This window comes from Rhopalosiphum padi, chromosome 1 (assembly GCF_020882245.1).
Source record: "Rhopalosiphum padi isolate XX-2018 chromosome 1, ASM2088224v1, whole genome shotgun sequence".
Classification (NCBI taxonomy): Eukaryota; Metazoa; Arthropoda; class Insecta; order Hemiptera; family Aphididae; genus Rhopalosiphum; species Rhopalosiphum padi.
The window spans coordinates 58500960-58518772 of NC_083597.1; the positions used below are offsets into that span (position 1 = coordinate 58500960).

The window sequence follows — 17813 nt, forward strand, 5'->3', positions numbered from 1 at the left end:
TGACTACTGAGAAAAAAATCAAAAAACATTTAAAAACTTCCCAATCAGCCATAGCTGCTGAGATGCTGCCAAAGTATTTAATCTATTTTGTGGTATCACATATTATCACTGTTATCGATAATATCAATTTAAGGTTATCTTTTTTTAATAATATTGTGCAATAAATATGATAATAGAAACTAATATAGTATTAAGATTTAAAATTTATTTTTAACTTAACTAATTTAAATGTATTATTTACTTTCACATAACTATTAACTAGTTACTATAGTTAACTACGTAGTACATAAAGCTAAAACTAAAATGATCTAATGTATTAATTCATTGTGTCACAATCTCAGTGAATCATACCGAATTGAATATTTACGTCAGTCGCCAAACACTATGCCTTGTGTTATAGCACCACTCTGTATTAAATAATAGTGATAAATATTTCATCAATTACGATTAAGCGACTGTTGAATGAAAATTTCTATACCATAATTTTAGTACGTACAAAATAATCTTAATTAAAAATCGTAAGATGTTTTTCTATTAAAGAAACATCAGGAAATATCATGCTTCTTCGATCAAAACATTAGACCAGATAAAAAGAAAATGATATTCAAAGCACTTAATAAAGTGCGGCCCATGTGTGGCTTGCATTGTCCTCTAAACTCTGTGTTTAACAAACGTACACACAATACTAGTTCAAACAGTGAACAAAAAAAGAGAATACAGTCTACTGTATATTATCTTTCTTCATTAGGAGTATTAACAGTCGGTCTAAGTTATGCGGCTGTGCCACTGTACAAAATGTTTTGTCAGGTGAGAATTTTCATTATTTTTTAATTATGTGTACATAACATGGATAAGTTACTAAAATGTATATCCATTTGTAGGCATTCAGTTATGGTGGAACACTGAACCATAACATAGAAGATTCTAAAGTAGAAACAATGAAGCCTAATAGAAACCGAGAGATCAAAGTTCATTTCACTGCTGATACATCGTCCAGTATGCAATGGAGCTTTAAACCTCTTCAGAATGAAATCAGAGTAATACCTTTAAGTTTAATAGAGCATTGATAAGAAAAACTTAATATGTATTATGTTTATATTAGGTAGCACCAGGTGAAACAGCATTAGCATTCTATACAGCTAAAAATCCATTAGACAAGCCAATTACGGGTATCAGCACCTACAATGTTGTACCTTTTGAGGCAGGACAATATTTTAATAAAATTCAATGTTTTTGTTTTGAAGAACAACAGTTAAATCCAAATGAAGAAGTATTTATAAAGCCATCTATAGTATAACAACAGTACCTATTGGTTATGATTTTTAATTTTTTTAGGTTGATATGCCAGTATTTTTTTTTATTGATCCAGAGTATACAACTGATCCGAAAATGGAGAACATTGATGACATAACACTGTCCTACACATTCTTTGAAGCCAAACAAGGCATGGATTTATCAAATATTTTCAAACACTGATACAGTATATAATTTATGCTTCTGATAGTAAACTTTGTTAATATTATTGCATATACGCTTTGGTTTAATATATTTTGGTATAAACAAAATGTATAATATATATTTTATAAAAAGTTTTGAAACTTAAAATAGTTAAAATTCTGTTCCTGATTTTTGTTAATTTGTACTTATTATTATTACCATAGTAAGACTATTAAGCATTGAGTATTGATAATGAGACCTAATCAGAGTAGTTTAAATTATAACCCAATTACCATCACAAAGTAAAAGTAAATGTTTATAATTAAAATAGATAACTTTTAAAACAAAATAAGGTTTGACAAGAATAGTTTTTAAGGTAGTAGGCTAATACAGAAATTGAGTTCGAGAGGTATTAGAACGATTGTATTTAATAGGTATTTTCAATGACACATATGGTTAATTGAGATTTTACAGATTCGGGATTCCTGAGATTCTATGTTACACAATAAAATAGGCTTAAATAAATATTTTGAACAAATAAATATTAATTTTCATCAATATGAGTAGAAATGAATTCTCAAACACATTGAGTAGTTGGAATTTTGTAAGAAATTAATTCTTGAATTTGAGCAGTTAGAGAGAAATCAAATTTGATGTCTATACCGTTAAAAATATTATAATTTATATGAAATTATTTTCCAAGAACGTTATGGTTAGGTATATGAATATGAATATAAATTCGTAAAAATGAAGTTAGGTCCATCTTCAAATGTAAGTAATAAACTAATAGGTAGTAGTTACTATAGATAAATAACTACAGTGTTGATTATGGTATTACATTCTGTGAAGTGTGAAGCCAGCCTTCAATTTTCAGTTTGAAAATATGCAATATGCATTTGTATATTGATGTAGAAAAGTTATGATAATTTAACGATTAATTTAAAAAATAACTTTCCGTTGGAAATAATAATTATATTACCTATTATCATAAATAAATAACATATATTTTACTTACAGTAACAGTACAGTACAGAGCACAGTTGTTAGATATTATATAAAAGATAATAAAAAATTCAACAATTAAACTATGAAACGATAAACTAGTTATGGTTAATTCTGAAGCTATAATTTCAAAATCCAAAAAACATATTACAGAACCTAATCAATATTACAACAATATTATTATTTAGTACTGATTTTGAAAGTTGCATAAATTGATCAGATACAAAATACAACAAATGTAACAGATTCTTTATTGGTAATAAAAAATAGTGCTGAATGAATGGAAATAAGCTTAATGTTGTAATTGTATTATATGTTTCCTGTATGTAAGTATGTGCAATATATTTAAATAAAACAGGAATTAAAAACAAAAAGTATATTATTCTGTAGTTATATAAATAGTGCTAAAATTACCAATTGATTAATCTGTATACAATATGCAACTATAGCATTAATTGTAATATGCACTATTACACATGCACAAAGTATTTTATCAAATAGGTATTATATTATTCTTAAAACAGTTGGATATTTGTATTATTTTCAACATATTATGTTATAACTTTAAGCAGTGATTGATTTAAATGTAATCAATCATAACAAATCTGGATTGATTAATTAACAGGAATTGCATTTTTGATTTTTGGAAGTTCTAAATTGCAAAAATGGAATAATGAGGAACAAAAGGATGTAAAGGAGATTCAACCTATAGTATGATTGTGAGAAATGTAAAATCTAAAAAGAACGTCCAAGAAATAAACATTGTATAAATACACTACAAAGACCATGTATTAAAATTATTTAAATTTTAATATCATAATAATTAAAAGTAATATTATTTTTAAAATGGTTAAATATATTTCTATATCTAATATTTTTAAAGTATATGTGAAAATGATTTAAATTACAATACGTGATATAATATTTATATTATTATTGTGTAGGTAGGTATTTTTTGACATATCTTATTTTATATAAATAAAGTAGCGCCTATCATCTGTTTCAGGAACAATTTCTAAATTTTAATACCTACCTAAATTAATTGTGTTTCTATTTGACCATATTATCTTATAAAGTGTCGGATAATACTAATTTTCTGTGAGAATTATATCATTGAATAATTGTTATGTACATTTGTAAAATTTGTATATATAAATTAATGAATTTTTTTTAAATTAAGTTGTTTTTATTTCTATATATTTGTATAGAAAATGTAAACTGGCTGAATTATACACATTTTTCTACTACGTTGCTGTCTATTTCGTGTTACCTTTATATCTTGTTGGTTGTTCATATTTCTAAATAATATTTTCTAAAATGTTTATGGATAATTATTATGGCAATTAATAAAATTAAATAATTTATGTGTCCCTATGCCCAACGCCCCTACATATACGATTTATATATTACACACCGCACCAGCGTTCTCGTAAAGCAATCTCACGTCGACATTGCTATAGTTCTAGGTTCTACATATTATGGATTACAAGAACACGGTGGTCCCTGATCCATTTATTATATAAGAGTATATAAATATATTGATAATACAAAAAGTGTACGTTTATTTAGTACATAAATGTGAATTGGACTGGCGGTGATATCTAAGTATTGAGATTTGAGAAAGAAGTAAAACCTACTGGCAGACTTATTGGAAAGAGATCATAAAGTTTAACCCTCCTTCCAATTATCAGCGTTGGAAATTTATTATACTAATCCGTTAAAGATAATGTGCAAATTTTAGAAGTTTTAAAGTTTAGTAAATGGGGGAGGAGTAGCCAAAATCATGAATCTCCAAGATACTTATATACTATAAGATATTTAGAATTTAACAGGAAAAATTTAAAAAAGCTATATTTCCTAGTATATATTCATTAGGTGTATTATTGATTTATATAATAAATTAAACTCTATATTCTTTAAAGATCATAAGCGTGCTCAGGATTTTCTATCTGGAGTAGATACTATATATTTATTTAAACTTATTTCTCTTATTATGGCATATATATGGTATATATATGGGATATAGCCATATAGGTAAAACTAGTGAAAGTTGCCCAAGGTAAAAATTACACATTCTTATTATATTTTTCAATTATACGATGTCACGATGGAGTAAAATGTCGTTTAGTATTGATACGTAAAAATGGACTATGAGTATCTAATGATGAGTAATTTACATGGTTAATATGTGACTTTTTTTCATTGTGTTATCGCGACTGAGGTGGGGAATACGTTAGGTGTAATATATCTTCTTATGTCTGGTTATAGCTTAGCTACGACGAGCACGTGCGGATCAGTATAAATCTAATACGATTTTATGATAGACTTCTCGCATTGATAAATAATTTTATAATTTTTAATTTGATCAACCATCAAAATTTAATATTTATATTATTTTCATTTTATTTTAAATTCAATATTTTAAAAATTATTCATACCCAAGTACTTACCCTATTAAAAAAAATATTCACTAACCCACTAAATCCAAAATAAATTGTCAAATTCAGTGAAAGTTCTATTCGCTAGAGGTAACTTTCGACATGACGTGCGTGCGCGGTATGTATATACCATATTTTCCTATAATACTTATGCGATTATAAACAAACCGCAAAGCGACAAATTTACATCGTACAAAGGGAGGCCGTACAAATATATTATACTTACATGTTACATAGATTTATACCTACACGTTGAAAACCGATTTGCGCACCAGTCGTACATCATTATTGTATTGGAACGACGACATGCTGTCAAATATGGTATACATTTATATTTATTGAAAACTAACGAGTATTACCTAGATTACGATTTAATTTTTTTTTTTTAAAAGATCACTAATTTTTTTTCATATTTTTTTATTAATTTTTGATGACGACCACAGAAAGAAATTAAAAATCCCAAGGGTTTTCCTAGAACTCCTGGTGACCCAAGAAATCACCAGAGGGTAGTGTAAGTACTACGTATGATATGGTTTTAGCTAAGATCTGGGTGAATGACTAAATCGAATTTCAAATGAATTGGTAGTACACGAAAACACTCGTTTCTATGAAAAAGCAAACACTCAATTTTATATTTTTATTACAGTGATACTATAATAAAGACGTCAAATATATTATAATACACTGTACCTATACCTAATAAGTAGGTAGTTAAAATAGTAATTTATGATTAAAAAATACCCACACATTTTTAAATTTATAATAATATGTATTAACTTTTCTAATATTTTATATTTTTGCCATAATAAATCTCAGAGTGAAATGGTGTCACAATCTTCTAAATGACTAAAACTTATGTTATAACATTAATTTTACTACATAATTACTTATAAAAATTAAGTAGTTTCATCTGTTGTTTTTTTCCTACAATGTAGGTATATTGTTCTCATCTGAACAAACGGGTACGACACGATTGCGCGCGGTCCTTATCGGCGGTACCTTTTTAGGCGATATGTTTGCGCGCGCAAACATATAGGTTAACGCCTTAATGGTAAATCCGTTTACCAATTTCAAAGGAATAATCAAACCAAAATTGAAGGAAGAATTACAAAAAATTGAAAATTTGAATATTGTACACAAACATTATATACAAAATAGCACCATAAAATTTACTTAAGTATTTGGCCATATAATTGGTAATCGGTACGGGGCTTTAAAATTAAATTTAAATATTATATTAAAAGTATTATGTCCACTTTTTTGGATTATTAACTTTTTTTATTTTGTGTTATTTACATAAATTCAATAATATATTTTTAACGATAATTTTTTTTAAATAATAATTTTTTTTCTTTTATGACAGTATAATAACTTTTTTTTAATGAGATCTGTAGATACCAAAATCTTAAAAATGTTATCAAGGCTAAATAGTAAATATGGATTAGATGTTACATTAGTTGGTAATAAAGGTGGGTTTGCACCAAATATTCTTGATAGCAAAGAATGTTTGCGTTTAATTGAAACAGCTATTAAAAACGCTAGATATATGGGAAAAATTAAAATTGGAATGGACGTTAATGCTTCTGAGTTTCAGTTATAAAGCAATTTATTTTGTTTAAATGTTTGTATAATACCTTTAATTATGTATAATATGATTTATAGTATGAATTCCAATAACTAATAATTGCAGTGATGGAAAGTACGATTTGGATTTCAAAAATAAGGTAAATACATACAGAAAAGACAAAAGTCAAATTATCTCAACTGAAGCTTTAACAGACTTTTACAAAGAAATCATTAAAGAATTTCCATTTTCCAATAATATCAATTATTCAAGATCCATTTGATAAAGATCATTAGGAAGCATGGACTAATTTTACTGCATCCACTGACATCCAGGTATATTCATCATTAATAACATTTTTTTAATATTATATCATTCTTAGTTTCTGAATAAATGTATTTGTATCTGCATAACACGAAATTGTTTGAACATAAAAATAAAAAATAAACCTACCAAAAAAATGTTGCAAATGTAATAAACACTAAATAAGTACACAATTTTTATGTATAATGGTACTTATTAAAGTATTTTTTTAAATGGAATTATTCATAACATTTATTTGTTTTTACATATCACAAAGTTTTCAATTCTATAACGCCATTTGTGATGTTTCATATTAAATTCTATAAGAAATTCTTATAAATTTTCCTCGTTGTACTTTCTTTCAGACTGTCCAGCCATCCTCGTGGACCACGGTAAACTCGTTGTCATATTAACCAAGATAATGATAAATCTATTAATAAATATTCATTTCGTTTCTATACTTCATGCTTGTTGATTAAACGATATTTTTGTAAAAGATATTTTATTTTTACGAATAATTCGTAAACCACTATGAGTATACCGTATGAATTTCTACAACTTTAAGAAAGACGTGTGGAAATTAAAATCATCTTATGGTTTTGATAAATAAAACGGGATTAATATTTCAGCTAATTTTATACTTCCATAATATTTTATACTTATTAGAAACATAGAAATCCAACAATCTCATACACATTATATATGGGTATAAAGTGAATAGCCACTGCAAACGTCAAAAATGACATTGATACGATTTATTAAGTAATAAGACTAGATATGTTAAAAATCGTAGTTTTATAATTAATTTTAAATTTTACACACTGTAAGTCGTGTCGTGCACAAGTTTATTCTGTCACTTTTATATTGCTGCTCTCGAGCTGTTCACAAAGTATTTAGAAATTTTCCGCATTGAAGTCGTCGTGCTTATACCATAATCGCGTTAACAGCCAGTTATAAGTATTAAGTGCCGCAAATTGGAGTATTCCTGCGATACCGGTTATAATGTATTATAGTTCCCCGTCAGAAAGGTTTGGCAGGAATTCTGCCCGGCGATTTTATGTTCGTAAACTTATTACCGTATTGTTTGGGGATTCTGGTCGTTTCATAGATTCTATTCGGCGCAAAGATGACTGTGAAAGACTCCTCGAAGTTTTCGGGAATGATTCATGTACTATGCACATCGTTCACGGATACTGTGACCGTATTAATATTATTATTTTCAAACAAAATTTAACATTTTTTCTAAGAAAAAAGTTTTAACACAAACAATTATATAGTTTACGGAAACAATGACTAAAAATGAAAAAAAAATTAGTACTCTCATAAATAGTGGAAAGGCGTTTTATCGACTTATATATTTGTATAGGTACATTAGATAAAATGTTTTCCTCTACACATGGGGCTTATATAATATGCGTGAATTCTGCAATATAATAATATTTTAGTTCATATTAAGTCGTCACCGTAGGTTGGGTCTAAGCGAAATTTGCCTGCACTGTAGCTATTACACATTCGTCCGCAAAACCATTTTTACAGATTTTCATAATTATTATATGACTTTGGGTGTAACGCGTAGACGTTTTAAACACGTATTATTGGCACATTTTGAATTATCGTGACACCCGATCTGATCGCTATATAGACAAAAAATTCAGACCTACAAATGAAATGATATCCGTTACGCATGTCGGACTAGATCTGTATAACTTTGTGTTAGACTAAAACAGCCGAATGAAACTTGCAATCGTAAATCATAATGTTATATCCAATATTACGACATTAAATTATTGGTTTTTAAATCATGTGAATATCTATTTAGAATTTTGAAGGCCCACGAAAAATGTTCAGATTCCTAATGTGGCCCTTCAAAAATATTAAATGGTGACCCCTGGTTTATTGCGATGTTAATGTATAGCTTCAAGTAAAGGCGCATCGATTAAATATCAAGGTACAGTGGTGTAGGTAAACTTTTGCACGTCGTCGGCACTCGTAAATTTTACGAACGGACAAAAGAACGAGTGTTGGTGGTCTACAGACCTGCTGTGTAGTGAAATACTCCACCTAAGATATGTATTATTACCTATATAATAGAATACAAGACATTAGTAGTGTAAACAGTTTGGTGTCCCAAAGTGAAATACGAACGATATGTGGTTGGTTGAATTAAGAATAATATTATAATACGGTGAATTGATAGATCTCCGCAAATGTGAATTATTATATTAAATTCGACGATTGTATTATATAATATATGAGTTATTAAATGAAAAGATAAAGTAAAAGAGTAATCACAAAATCATCTACGTCATATACACATTAGGTTAAGAAATTAAAAATCGTCGGTAATTTTTCGAAATTTAAATACTTTGCTAAATAAACAAACAACAACGACGTCCAAACATTCGCGTTGTCATGATGTTGTATTTTCGTTGCTAATCAATTGATCGGAAATGGTTCATAGATGATATAATTATATAGCCCGCGGGAACATATTGTATAATAAACTAAACTCACTGACTTTACATAACTACTTAAGTTAAAGTCTGTTAAGATAATTTAAGTAGTAATAGTGTTATTTAAAACGTTTCCACGTACAGTTCAATCGAGAGAAATGAAATATTATTATAATTTAAGAATAAAACACCTAAAAGTACATTACAAATCAAAATCGCCGTTTTTTAAATATTATATCTATACTGGCCGATTAGATACTCGCTGGCTAGTATAATAAACACATCGCAACACCCGTCGTCAGGGAAATGATCGAAATTCCAGCGCCGATAGCGGACGAAACATATGCCGAGCTCAGTTGCGTTCCATCAGTCCTAAAAGTCGTACCTAACTAATTAACTGTTCTCTATCAAATCGTTATCGATAATATGGCACTCGACACGTCCGTTTGTTTTGTGAAGTTGGAGTTAGTGAACGACGGACTCGAAGTAGTCGATGAGTTCGACGTAGCGTTGCATGTGGTGCGCGCATTAGACGCCATAAAAACTATGATAGTGGAAAGGATAGAACGAGAATGCGGCGGATTTGGCGACATCAACACGTATATGTCGGATACAATTGTAGTTGAGATTCTGCAAATCGGGTCTGGCGGAGACGTGGTCGATAGACCGGAGGATTTGCAGGATACCGCGGAGGTGCAGGCCGAAGACGATCCGCTGCCGTCGGAGTACATCGACAGCTACGATGTGGACTGCCCGGTGGCGATTCGAGAGTTGGGCGAGGAGGTGAGTGTCCTGGCAGGTTTGCCAGCTCCGCACGCGGCCGCCACAGACGAAAGCGTCGGCGTCGACCCGTCGCCGCGCAGAAAGCGTTTTTTCGCATCTGCGTGGCGGCGGATCAGACGCACCGCTCTTCGTCTGTGCTGCAGTTGCGTGCGTTGAGACGGCGTCCGCAGGCACCGCCCCTCCCCGCGCCACCGAAGACGTCGGCGGGACGACGGTTCGAAATCAGGTAAGGGGGGGGGGGATACGAGACAGAGCACGGACGGTGCGCGGCGGTATGTCGCCCGAGCACGTTTTCCGGCCACTCGCGGACGGGCGGGTGTCGCGGGCGTCGCGAGTCCGGCCGTCGATGCGGCCGATCACCGCGGCGGTATGGCGGGCGCCCGACGGCTTTCGGTCCGTGTGCGGAACGATGGTGGACGTTGACGACGGCGAACGGCTAGCGGTACCGGCGTGGGCAACGATCCCGCCCCGGCGGTACACCCTGTCAGACGGCGGCACTGCGGTCGACGACTCGTCACGACGCAGGCGGCGGAGACTTGTTGGCACCGGGTGAGAGACGATTGTTTTGAGCCAGGAACACGGACGTCAGCGGCGCCGGACCCGTGGAGACTGTGCGTTTCACAGGATCCGGTGGCGCGCGACTCCGCGGCTGTCACCGCCGGTGGACAGACGCGGCCGACAACGGGAAACGCCAGCGGCGGGGGGGGAGAGCATCACTCTTCTTTTCGTCGCGAGGCGAACCGGAGCCGGCCGGGTCGCGTCCACCCGGTGGCCGCCGATTCCGCAGGCTCAAATATTCTTCGCTCGCCCCGTGCCGGTTTGGTGTCCGTCGCTCGTCCGACAGTCGCCGTCCGCACCGCCGTCTGACGCGCGCACGACATCGCGCACTAGCCGCTCGCCGTCAACCATCGCTCCCGCGGGCCGAAGCTGTCGGGCCTCGCCTTGCCGTCCAGTGGTCGTCGCATCGTGCGGCCGAGCGAAACGATCTCGTGACACTCGTCTGTTCGTGGGCCGGTCGGAAAACGTCGCGGAGGCGACCAGTGGCCTTTTATAGTACATTGCTTTTTTGCACCCAATCGCCATCTCGTATCCCCCCCCCTTGCCTGATTTCGTGTCGTCCTGTCGACGTTTTTTTTTTGTTTTCATCTTTGTTATTTGTTTATTATCATTTCATGTTTTTTCTGGTATTGTTCTTATTCAAAATTCAATTCTTTTTTCCTTCATATTTTTTCCTACATTGTTAGCCCATATGGCAAATTTTTTTCCCGGAATTTTTTTTTTTATAACTCATTCGTTCAACTTTTCTACTCATCAAAATTGTTTATACCGTTTTGTACACTGTTTTATTTATCAAAACGTGTTACCTATATCTACTGTTGGCCCATATGGCAAGTTTTTTCTGAAATTAATTTGTGTTTCATTTGTTTACACTTTTTTTATAATCAAAATGTATAATGTTGTTAGCCTTTTAGGCGAGCTTTTTTGTTATTAAAATATGAATAAATTGAAAATCATATTTACACAATGAATTACTGTTTTATATTTTATTTATGAGTATATAAATTAATTATTAAAAATTAACGACTTATAAAATCGTTAAAAAATGTTCAAAGCTTATTTCAAGATATATTTAAAAGAAACGGCAGCAAAATAGGTTCAACAATTAGTAGTTAGAATCATCGAGAAGAACACTACTTGTAAGAATACACCGGGAAGACTGAGAAAAATAAGCAACTAGATATATATAAATACTAAAGAGTATTGTAGCAGCAGTGCTTGAATTGTGGGTGGTCGTGGGGGGGACGGAGTCTTTATTTTATTTTTTAGCATACCCCTTTTATTTATTTGAAACGGAACGCTGGAAACGCAACATCTGATGTAGTGAATTTGTAAATCATCATTTTTTTCTGATGCAAAATATATCTATAACCTATAGTCATAATATTTGTATATTTGTATCGACTATGAAAAAAAAAATTGGTTAATAATAATGGGTAATTAATATAATCAATCGGTAGGCTGCGGCGACCACACCTAGACCTTTTTTCTTTGCGACCGCTGCGATCCTATAGATATTGTGAACGTGACTATTTTTCACTTTTATTATAATAATATATAAAAGAAGAAGATGTCAAATCTATGAGTGTTTTTTCAACAAATTTTACACTAATTCGCTTTTAACATCGATTGGCCACAGTTGAGTTAATTGCACATTTTTTATAGGAAATCTATAGAAAAAAATATTCATAACTAGGTGTTTATAAATAATAAACTTAACTAAATGAACGTGGATATATATGTATTACTAAAAAAGATCTTGTATAATAGACAACAGTGGCGGTTTATCCCAAATATTGGCCTGTGTGCAAAACTAAAAAAAGGCCCCTCTCCTATACATCTTTTTATTCTAAATAATATATATTTTATTTTTTATTTTTATTTTATTATTATAAACGGACGTGAGTCATTAACAATTTTTGTGTGTTTACATGGTAATAATAATACATTATATAGTTATAATTTACAAATATAGACAAGAGTATTAAAAGAATAAATAACAGCAAAGAAAGAAAAAGGGCGAGACATGCTAAACAAAATCAAAGATAATGGAATTACCCGCAGCCATTAGGATATTTGAAGGACAATATATACATTTATATTTTATTACAGTGATATACTAATATCAGATTGAGAAAATGAGAACCATTTGAAATTGAAAACAATGTTTTTTACTTTTTCGTACATAACTTCGTACCTATTTATTTAATTTTTTTTTTTTATTTGTAGAACATTGAGCAATAATAGGCCCCCTGAACCGAGGGCCCGCGGCATTTGCACACATTGCACACATGTATGACACGTCACTGATAGACAATTATTATACGTTACAAAGTTACAAACACTACCAAAAAAAATAAATAAATTAACGTTTTCGTAATGTGTACAATGTTTCGAACAGATTCGTATGTCATTCAACGACGTCACAGCCACCGAATAATCGGATCAGAACCGAATCGCACGCGTTGTCAAGATCATTACAGCGGCACACGAGACGGGCAGCTCAAACGAGAGCGATGATACACCCGTAACGCGGAACTCTGACGAGTCACTGGAACTGTGCCATATGCTCGCTAGATCCGACTTGTCATTTCTGCGGAACGTAACCCGCCGTAGCTCTGCGCATATGTCAACAATGACGATAACGCACAGGGAAACGGGGTTTTACGAATATACGTTCTGTTTGGGAAACATACTTGAACACTTACGAATAACGTATTCCTACGAATGACTGTTTATAACACGGAAACAGAAAAATAAAATATGCATTAGCGCAAGTATTTAATACAGAGATGTGAAAATCAGTGTTCGCGCAAATGCAACAAACCAACCACTTACGCACTGCCCGAACGGTGTCACTTATATTATAGGCCACGGTCGAATTTTGTTTGGCATACCAGAGCTTGAGCTAAGGAAATGTTAGAGCTGCGAATAGGTATGAATAAAATCACTACTTACGAAATAATACGAGTACAAGCAATGTAATGTACAGGCAACATAATATGTTAAAGATCAAAAAATATAGATACCCGATGCCTTCCCTAATCGCGCAAGTCTGCCCGGGGTAGGTCTTGCTGCGACGGAGGACAGACAGTGAATGGCAATGCTGGTCGTCTCGCCGGGCCTTTTATACCCGATTCATTAGCGATTACTCAGGACCGGTATCGTGTTCTGTGACAGATAACAAGAAACCGTAGAAACCTCAATAGTGCGATCGCCGATAAATGCACAATTTAAATAAAAGTTATTATAAGAATAAAATAATTATAATGATAATAAAAATAGTAATATTAATAATAATAATAAGATTAGGAATAAGAATAATTAAAATGGTAATATTAAAAAGTAAAAGAAGAATCTAGAACCTTATCCGTGCATCTCCCCCACACCGAACGGAAAAAATGTCCCCTCTCGGACAAAATATTAAAAGTTAAAATATTTAACAATTATTTATTATGTACAAACTTTTCACGGGATTTTAAAACTTTTCCAGAGTTTTTTCCAACCCGTGCTTTTCGTATTCGCGTAGTTTGCGTCTTTTGAAAGCCGCGCGTATACACGATTTTTTATCCGTTAGCGTTCGTATAGCAGTTGCGATCGCGGTAACGAGTACGACCGCCGACGACCGCGACAGTCCCCCGGACGTTTTTCTTCGTTCTTTTTATTTTCGTACATAGGATCGCGAACGCCGATCGATGTACGTGATATTTATTCTATTGTTATTGCTTAAATGTACACGATTATAATATACGTTTGATTCGAAGCCCTATTGTCGATGGTACAATACTGTTTTTTTTTTATTCAATAAATTGTATTATATATTTATATTATTTTTGTTGTTCTCGGTAGCTACACTTTTACGTCATATACTTATATCTTCAACCACGGGTTGTGCTGTATACCATAAAAGCATTCCTCGACGACGTTTGTGTCCCACAATATACTGTATTCATGTACATGGGTGTATTGGTGTATCGTGTATATGTTACGGGCAAAGTATACAATTTGGGCGTTGTATATAATGGCCTTCGTATATTGGGCAATGTATATAATATAATATTTAAAAGAAAAGTATTGCCAAAATATAACGAATACAATATAATATTTATACTATAATATTTTTTATTTATGTTATTAGAAAATAAAATTTTATTTTTTATTTTTACATCACTTATTTTCGCAAGTATTGCTTTGGTGGCATTTAGATGTGCATAGCCGCTCAGCTGCTTTACACTTGCACTTCCGTGTTTTACATTTTTGTACACATGTACATCGGTCGTAGCCCTGACCACCCAAATTAGAAAATTTCCGTGCCGTATCACGGAGTGAAATTTTGGTTTGTGGCACATCATTGACTTCTAGAAATTTTTTTTTGCAAATCACAAATTGGTTCCTACTGTATAAAGTCGAAAGATGACCTTCCTTAGTCCCAATTTCGTACATATTATTGTTAACTGCAAATATATAATACATTTATTTTATTATTTTATCTGGAATTTTAATAATACAAGTAAAATGTTTGTAGTCACCCGAAAGAATATAACTCCAATAATGTTTCTAAAATCACTACGGGCCCTATCGACGTCTGGAATCTTAATCGTCACTGACTGACCTATTTCACCGGGACAGAATCGATTCTCAGAAGCTTGAACTTTTAATTTTTTAAGCGATTCAGTTTTATTATCACGAATAGATTTTATTCTTAAAGGTATAGCTAAAATAAAACAAATATGTGGATTGCCCCATTGTAAGAAAACCGATAAGAACAAATGAAAAAATACACTAACTAATCCAAATTTACAAATAATAATCATTGTTTAATCTGGCTTTGATATACGAAATCAGGACTAAGGAAGGTCGTCTTTCAACTTTATACAGTAGAAACCAATTTATGATTTGCAAAGAAAAATTATGCGACTATACACATCAAAATGCCACCAAAGCAGTACCTGCGAAAATAAGTGATGTAAAAATAAAAAATAAAAAGTTTTTGTAGGTGTATTGATGAGTTATTATAATAACATGTTATATATCTTTATAAATCGTAATTTAAATTATAATGTCATTGGATGATGTGTTATAAATAAATAAGTGTTTCTTTATTTTAAAATATTTTTATATAATAAATGTAACGATTTTTGGGGATTATGGGTGGCTGAAGATGATGTGGGGGCCGGGGGGGGCTTTACTCCGCACAGTAATGTGATATTGAATTTTGTGTGGAACGCTCGTTAATCCAACATCCACTGAGTCCCCCTTCTAGTTTTTTCCTAAATCAAGCACTGTGTAGCAGCAGTAGAATATGACGGATGAACAGGAATTTGCAAAATGTTCATAAGAATCAAGAACCCCTCTCCCCGAAATGTAATTGTATAGTACACTTGCAAATGGCATATAATTAACCTAAATTGGTATTAAGTCATATAAGACTAAAGGTCTATAAAATATACATTGTACTCAACTTCAATCTGTATAAATTACATTGTGGTAAGTAACGCATCTCTAGTGGTAAAGTTTCAACTTTCAGGTAACAGCTTTTAAATCATCTGTTGTCCCTTAGTAGTTACTAGTTAGTGTGCAACTGCGATGTTTTATAATCTCGTAAAATACGACTTCTAGATCACAGCGATTGCAGATATTCATGACCCTGTAAACTTCGTGTCTATATCAATTATATATATATACATTATATACCTTGATTTGTTATTAAAATGTGAATAAATTGAAAATCATATTTACACAATGAATTACTGTTTTATTTTTTTATTTATGAGTATATAAATCAATTATTAAAAATTAAGGACTTATAAAATCATTAAAATATTTTCAAAGCTTATTGCAAGAGAAGAGGCAGTGAAATAGGTTCAATAGTTAGTAGTTCGAACTATCGAAGAGAACACTACTGTCTACTTGTAAGAATACACCGGAAAACAATTTGAAACCGACGAGAAAAATATGGGACCAGATATAGGTAATTACAGTGTATTACTGTAGCAGCAGTTGAATGGGACTGATGGACAGGAATTTGCCAAATGGTGCGAAAAATTAAGAACCCCCCTTCCCAAATGTGTATAATAGTGTATAATACACATGCATATTGCATTGAACTAAATTAAATTGGTATTTAGTCTTATAAGAACATAGGTCTATAAATACATATAGTATTCAACTTCAACCTATTCAATTGACATAGTAGTTAGTAACGCACTAACGCATCTCTATAGTAGTATAGTTTTAACTTTGTGACAACAGTTTTTAAGCCGTCTCTGTCCTTTGGCCGTAGTATGAAGTTACGATCTAAAATAATCTCGTAAAATACAACTTCTATATCACAACGTCATTCGTGGATCGCGGTTACTAGTTTACTACTAAGAATTTCCATGACACAAGCTACGAATGCTACGATAGACCGTACTGTACACATTGGTGTGCCATCACTGGTGGCCACGCGAGATTACGTGAAAACACGTATAGTCTACTTAGTGTAAAATAAAATTCGGCACGAACTTTAAACATAACAAAATTATTCTATTAGTCTTTACGTCATTATTGGATACTTGGTATATACTTTCTAGTTTGCACTTAGCAGTGGTACCCAAAACATTGAGAAAAAAATATATTTGCAACCCCCTTTTGCAGTGATAAAGTTTTAGCAGGAAAACTTAAATTGATTAATGACTATATACTAAATTATCCATTATATGGTATGATTATCCACAAAAAAAGTTTCAATGCCCATGAATTATTTACAGATGTAAAAAAAATAGAATAACTTTAAATAAAACAACAGTCATAATAAATAATGAATTGACATTACCATTTACTCTATAAAGTACAAATGTAAATTAAGAAATACTAAAAACACCTGCCTTAGACTTTGATGAGTAACATTTGTGAAATGTATTTTATTTTTGGAGTAATTTATTGCTTTAAACATATAAATTAGAGAATAGAAATGGAAGTTTTACAAAATTATTATTAATATTATATATATTTAATATTATTTATCAGTAAATAAACCATTTATAACATGAATATTTATCTTATATCATATTCAACTAAATTTTTTTTAGAATTTAGTTTAACCAATATCGAGTATTCTAATGACAACCAATACTGTAATTAATTATGGTATCAACACTAAATTGAAATATGCTTAGTTAATGTTTTTTAAAATATAAGTAAATACAGTAAAATCTCGTTACAACGAACTAAAGGGACCAAATTTTTTTTCGTTATAACAACAATTTTGTTGTAATGAAAATTTATATAAGC

The 17813-nt window shown here is 32.2% G+C and overlaps 1 protein-coding gene and 1 pseudogene across 1 annotated transcript; both read left to right on the forward strand.

Annotated features, from left to right (window-relative positions):
* The first annotated feature begins 181 nt into the window (after window positions 1–181).
* On the forward strand, window positions 182–1626 carry LOC132918442 (cytochrome c oxidase assembly protein COX11, mitochondrial). The gene is made up of 4 exons (XM_060979668.1): window positions 182–807; window positions 882–1037; window positions 1103–1270; window positions 1336–1626. Exons 1-4 carry the CDS (start codon window positions 598–600, stop codon window positions 1474–1476), a joined length of 675 nt encoding a protein of 224 aa, XP_060835651.1. The 5' UTR covers window positions 182–597; the 3' UTR covers window positions 1477–1626.
* A 4662-nt stretch (window positions 1627–6288) lies between these two features.
* On the forward strand, window positions 6289–7157 carry LOC132926313 (enolase-like; annotated as a pseudogene).
* The last annotated feature ends 10656 nt before the right edge of the window (window positions 7158–17813 follow it).

Coding starts and splice junctions, on each gene's coding strand:
- LOC132918442 (XM_060979668.1), top strand. CDS start 598: ATGATATTCAAAGCACTTAATAAAGTGCGGCCCATGTGTGGCTTGCAT. Junction 808..881: donor TGTACAAAATGTTTTGTCAG/GTGAGAATTTTC, acceptor ATCCATTTGTAG/GCATTCAGTTATGGTGGAAC. Junction 1,271..1,335: donor AGTTAAATCCAAATGAAGAA/GTATTTATAAAG, acceptor TAATTTTTTTAG/GTTGATATGCCAGTATTTTT.